Genomic DNA, 6417 nt, shown 5'->3' on the forward strand with positions numbered 1-6417 from the left:
AAAATTTTAAAAAAGAAAAATTATTATTTTTTTAATAATTTTTAAATTACTGACGTGTCAAAATTGACACGTCAGGAAATTTAAAATTATTAAAAAAATAATTTTTCTTTTTTTAAATTTTTTTGGATTTTTTTTTTTCAATTAAAAACATTTACTGACGTGTCAATTTTGACATGTTAAAAATTTTTCGTTTCTGACACCCATAATTTTAACGCCTGAGACACGTCAAAACCGACCCGCTACTTTAGGAAGATTTTCTGACGTGTCAGACCACCTAACACGTCAGAAAATGTAAGTCAACAAAAATTCTGTTTTTTGTAGTGTAAACATTTAAAATCATATGGGAAAAATAAATAAATAAATGCTAGAAGATTGAAAGTTTCTAACATATTTGATTAAGTAATTAATCAGAAATTTTGCATCTCAAAAGATGATAAGAATGATTTTTAATTAAAAATATAATAATATTATTAAAATAAATATTATTTAGTTAATATTTAAACACTACTTAAAATTTTCGCCTTAGGCCTCAAAATATATTGAGCCGGCCCAGAGTGGGGTGATAATCTGCATCTCCGACGCCATATTTTGCTCGAAAGACGACAACCCTGCCTGTTGCTAATCTCAAAGACATGTAAACAAATCCAAAAATAAATTAAAGGGTAAAGTCCATTTAACCCCCTTAAACTACCACCCCAATGACAATCTACCCTCCAAACTATCAATTACGACAATTTACCCCCCAAACTACCAAAAAATAACAATGTACCCCATGTTAGCAAAATGATGAAATTACCGCTATAAAATTTTAATAAGACAAAAATACCCTTAAAATTTTGAAAAAAATAAATAAATTTTAGTATTTTTTATTTTTATTTTAGTAAGGGTAATTTTGTCATTTTATTAAAATTGAGGGTACATTATCATTATTTTGGTAGTTTTGGGGGTGAATTGTCGCAATTGATAGTTTGGGGGGGTAAATTGTCATTGGAGTGATAATTTGAGAGAGTTAAGTGGACTTTACCCTAAATAAAATAAAATAATAATTACTAGAATGCACTAGCTTCAATATAACGTGCTTGCCATGAATAATATATATATATATATATATATATGAGAGGTATAAGAGTAGCTTTCTTTCACCCATCTCGACTACAACAATCAATCATTCTTTGTTTGTTTTCATCTTATTTTTATTAGGGGTAGCAATTTGTGTTCAGGTTTGAATCGTGTTAATATATATGCATAAAGTCAACCTTAATCTGACTAATTTAATCAAACAAATCAAATTTTTCAATCCTACCCCTTTAATTTCGTATCAAATTCTTGTGCCACATTGAAACAATAACACCTTTCAAAACTGCTGTCCCCCACTCCCCCCTTTTTTTATCTTCTAGTAATCAGCAAATAATTAAACAAAAAAAGATAATAAATAAATAAATAAACTTCAAACCCAAGCAACGTGGCATGAGCCCAAGTCTCCTCTACGTAGCTAACCCATTATCAGCTTCACCTTGCAGAACAATCTTCCTTGGTGGGCAAGTTTTGATACTATTTATTATCACTAACATGAAATCATCACTTTCCAATCATCCTTTGCTTTGTTAAGAGGAGACAAATCTGTTGAAGAAAAGAAACCAACAAAGACGAACCACAGAATCTCTTCTGTACCGCCGGGAAGCCATCCTTTTCTCTCTCCTCATCAACCTCGCCTATAAATACTCACAGCAATTTCCGATCCAAAACAACAATGTCTTTCACCGGCGGCCGGCCTCGCGTCACGGTGAACGGAGTCCGACGAATGAGAAGCTTCCATTACTTCTGGTGTCAAAACTGCCAGCGCACTGTACGGATTCCCTCATCGATCTCGAATCAAGCCTTTTGCCCCTTTTGCTTCCACTCGCTACGCGTTGAGCTGGACGCATCGAGGCATAGGCTTGTCGCCGAGCTCGCCGGCCTGCAGCGCTCCTCAGCCGCCGAGCTGTTGGACTCCTTGGCTCGCCTGTTCGACCCACTTGAATGGGTATCTGAAAATGGGCCGGGTCAACAGTCCTGGATTACGCTCCGATTGGCCGGGCCGCCTCGTCCGCCAACACCCATTTCCCCGCCCGAGAGTGTAAGCGATGCCGTGGTTGATAACATGCTGAATGATTTCATAGAAGGGATGGCGCCGCAGAATGACCGCCGGATAGGGCCGGCGCCGGCGCCGGCTCCGGTCATTGAAGCGCTGCCGAGGGTGAAACTGACGCAAATGCATTTGGGTAACGACCCATGTTGCGCCGTGTGCAAGGAGGAGTTTGAGGTTGGCGGGGAAGTGAGAGAGATGCCGTGCATGCATTTCTATCATTCGGATTGCATTGTTCCTTGGCTGCGCATCCACAACACTTGTCCCGTTTGCCGCTACGAGCTCCCGGCGAACCCTTCCGGCGACGATCTTGAAGACGTGATGGATGGAGATTTCGGCGTTGAAGACGTCATAAACGGACTGCGGTGGTGGTGCAGTCAGCTGTTGTCTCTGTGGCCTTTCCGTGCACTCTCAGATTGGACACACCGCCGCCATGATATCGGAGACACTACTCACGGGGGTAACATTTGAATCCTTTTGCTCTTTTTATTTTACTGAGTGTGACCGTGGTAACACGTGAGCATTGAGAACTGTTCAAGAGAACCCTACACCGCAGAAATCGTAGGCATTTTCCGAAAACCAATTGATTCATAGCCAAACCCAACCTCAGTAGGATCTCGGTGGTTTCCTAATACTATTGAAGCTTATGTGAGTAATTCTCCATTACAGAGAGTCGAACTTACGCCCTATTACATGTCTAATCTCATGAAAATTTCCTTGAAACCACAACCACAAGCCTTTTATTTCTTGAAAAAAAATGTGTTGCTTTTGCTGTCTCATTGTAGGGGATCGTATTGAGATATAGGTATGCAGAAATAAGATTATATAAATTAATTATAATTTATTTATTTAATTAATTGTGTCAAACCCTTTAACTCTAATCTATTAATTTCGTATCGACTTTATAAACCGTGTCAAAAATTGTCAACCATTATGTCGTGTGTCAAGTTTGAATCGTATAAAATTATATTAATTAATCCTAATCATATCCATTTAATTAAATGTATCAAACACATCAACTCTAACCTATTAATTTATGTCGGGCTTATATTGAAATCGTAAAAAAAACTGTGATTTCCTTGCAGGTGGTAGCCACTGGTGGGACTCTTGGCTCATTCTCTAGCTTTGTATTTATTGTTTATTTGTAAAGGCAGGTAAAAATAGATTGTGATAATTATTTTGAAGATAGTCCAACCTTAGCAGGTACGTTATCTCAAACTTTAATTTACTTACGCAAAATTCCACTAAATCTCATGTATTTGAGGGCAGGGAAGTCAATAATATATAGTTTAGATGTTTCAATTAAACAATTTGATTTGTGTGTGACATACAAATATATGCCATGTATTAATGTTAAATATATTCAAATTATATATCTTCAATTTATAACATTTTCTTTCTCCCTCTAATCTTGCAGTTAAATATTATCTTCAAAGGGAAGATTTAAGCTTTGAGATCTTCATTAGCTTGATGGGTTTGGTTTTGGAAATTGTAAATGTAATTAACCAGTTTATATGTAATATTTTAGAGCTATCTCTCTTGTAATGGGACCAACAGTACTATAGGGTACCATATGAATGTGCATATCTGCACAAAATACATGTAACTATAATATAACATCCTACTTTCCATATTAATTATTGTAAAGATAAGTATTTAGTAGTTGACAAAAAAAAAAAATAGCATCATATATATATATATATATATATATATATATATATATATGTATGTTAGAGTAGTTAACCCTATATGTATGTTAGAGTAGTTAACCCCGTGCTGAGGTATCGATCGAAAATGCCTATAAAAAGAAAAGTGTAATTAGTAAAAGAGCTTATATGAATCAAAGGAAATAGCAATAGAGAGACGAAAATTCTCATTTTACCTGAAGTCTATTACTTTTTATAACAAATTATTTTACGGCTGTCTAGCACCTGTTATATCTTAATTGGAGACCTTCCCATCAGTGAATATTCCACGTTCCACGACACCCTTTACGCTTAGGATCCGGATCCCCTCCTATTATGGGAAATATGAGACCCTCATATTTTTAATCTTAGCCCTTAGATGAATCTAAGTGTTCACATTATCTCAATCTCAAACTCTCAAAATAAACACAACCACATTTAATTATATATCAAATTTGAATACAAAATTTAATTAATTAATTTTTTTTTTTTTTGAATAGAAGCCACCCGGTGGGTGGCTGGGCGCGGCCACCCCATAGCCTAGGGCAAAATTTTCTTTCTGCCTCCAATGGCCGCCGATCAGGCCATGAAAGCCGCAGCCAGAGATATTCTCATCTCCCCACTCCTCGCAACACAGGAAAATCTCCTCTCCTTCCTCACCCCACCAGAAGATGTAGACCTTCACCTATCCAAGCAGAGGTCATCTTTGACCACTGCAGGCAGTACTATCCCAACACTCTCTTACTCAAGCTTACTGACGTCCTTCAAACCTCCGATGACTTCATTCTCTCTTGCCACTACGCCACGCGCCTCCACAGCGTTCTAGCTCGGCAGTCAACTGAGATCTCCCCCATGCTCCTGACCGAGCTCAAGGCCCGGATTTTCGCTTGCTTTCAGCAACACAGATTAACCCCCATTTACAGGAATTTGTCCAAGTCTATATCAATTGTTGCTTCTAGTGTTGAGGAATAATTTCACATTGTCTGTAAGAAATTTATGGGTCTAACTCATCTCATAAAACCGATTCAAGAAGAGAGGGTTGCACATTCCTTATAAACATGCCAAAGATCTTGTCCACAGGCAATGTGGGATTATTCCGCAACACCCGCCCTCATGTGCATGCCAGTATTTTTTTGAATCCTTGTCACAGGGTAAATAGTGTGGATCCCATTTGTCCTGTGGTAGGCTCTCATACCATAAAAAAATTAATGGGCTTAACTCATCTTACAGAACCAGAAAAAATACCGGCCTGCACATGAGGGAGGTGCTAAGAAATAATTATACATTGCCTGTGGACAAGACCTTGGGCATGTTTATAAAGAATGGACAACCCTCTCTTATTGAACCAATTTTATGAAATGAATTAGAACCACAAATTTCTTCATCCAGGGTCTTTATCACACAACATGGAGATTGGCAGGAGCTTCTTGATTATATACTATTGTCTCTCGATTCGAATGACGATGAGGTTACCGAATCGTGTCTTTGTCTGTTTTGCGATTTGCCATTGAATACGGGTCGATTCTTGCAGCCGATGGCCGCTCCCTAGGCCTTGAGGGTGGCCGCGCGGCCACCCCAGCCACCCATGGGGTGGCAGTGAGTGGGGGTGGTGGCTTGCCGCCCCTGGGTGGCTTGTCTTCAAACAAAAAATATATATTAATTAATTAAAATTTTTATTGAAATTTGATATATAATTGAATGTGGTTGTGTTTATTTTGAGAGTTTGAGATTGAGATAATATGGACTCTTAGATTAATCTAAGGGCTAGGATTTGAAAATTTTAGGGTCTCATATTTCCCCATAATTAGGAGGTGATCCTGATCCATCCATCTTGATGTTCTCAAATCTCAAGTTCATGGGTTTAACGGATCAAGTAATGAATATCTAAACTCCCTTGTGCAACATGTCGAGTATTATTTTTTATTTTTAATTGAATAAGAAAAGGGTTATCAGGAAGAATCTTTCCCACTACTGATCCGAATGGAAGAAGAAGTGGGTGATCCTAAAAACGAAAATGGGGTAGGCTCCCCAGTAATAGACCAAAAACAAATTAAAACAGCGCATAAATAAGTTAGAAAATGGGACAAATAAATGATTCGGTCCTCTCAAGGGGCCACACAAGGTGGTTACAAAAGAAAAAAGGGGCACAGATTAAAGCAAGCATATCTGAACTTCCATTTGGAACTAGCAACAACCACTACAAAGAGGCTGAAGTCGAAAATACACGGTCATAGTCCAATGTAGGGACTACTGGAAAGAGAGGAACCACCACAAGATCGGTTACAAAAATCTCCACGAAAAGATCAAAACACCAAATACCAAGGAGACAGCAACCCACAAAATCAACAAGCAACAAACAACAACAAAAATAGCTGCAAAATACATGGAAAATAAAAATACATGAAAAATTAAAAAAAGCAGGAAAAAAGCCCACTGAACAACGGTTAAAACAGAAGACATGGTGGATGGAGGGTGGTGGGAGAGCTTCTGACAATAGCTCGAAATGCATGCGGCGACTCATGGTGGCTGGAACAGGGTGATGAAGACTCCGCCGGGATGCAAGGAGGATGGGAAAGGCTCTGGTGGGGCGCATTGGATCAATGGAGG

At 38.3% G+C, this 6417-nt stretch overlaps 1 protein-coding gene across 1 annotated transcript; it reads left to right on the top strand.

Moving 5' to 3' along the window:
• The first annotated feature begins 1750 nt into the window (after window positions 1-1750).
• Window positions 1751-2596, top strand: LOC132167713 (E3 ubiquitin-protein ligase RZF1). Its single transcript, XM_059578728.1, has one exon. It carries the CDS (start codon window positions 1751-1753, stop codon window positions 2594-2596), a length of 846 nt encoding a protein of 281 aa, XP_059434711.1.
• The last annotated feature ends 3821 nt before the right edge of the window (window positions 2597-6417 follow it).

This window comes from Corylus avellana, chromosome ca1, assembly GCF_901000735.1.
Source record: "Corylus avellana chromosome ca1, CavTom2PMs-1.0".
Classification (NCBI taxonomy): Eukaryota; Viridiplantae; Streptophyta; class Magnoliopsida; order Fagales; family Betulaceae; genus Corylus; species Corylus avellana.

Excerpts from the sequence above, each read along its gene's own strand:
- LOC132167713 (XM_059578728.1), top strand. The coding sequence starts at position 1,751 with ATGTCTTTCACCGGCGGCCGGCCTCGCGTCACGGTGAACGGAGTCCGA.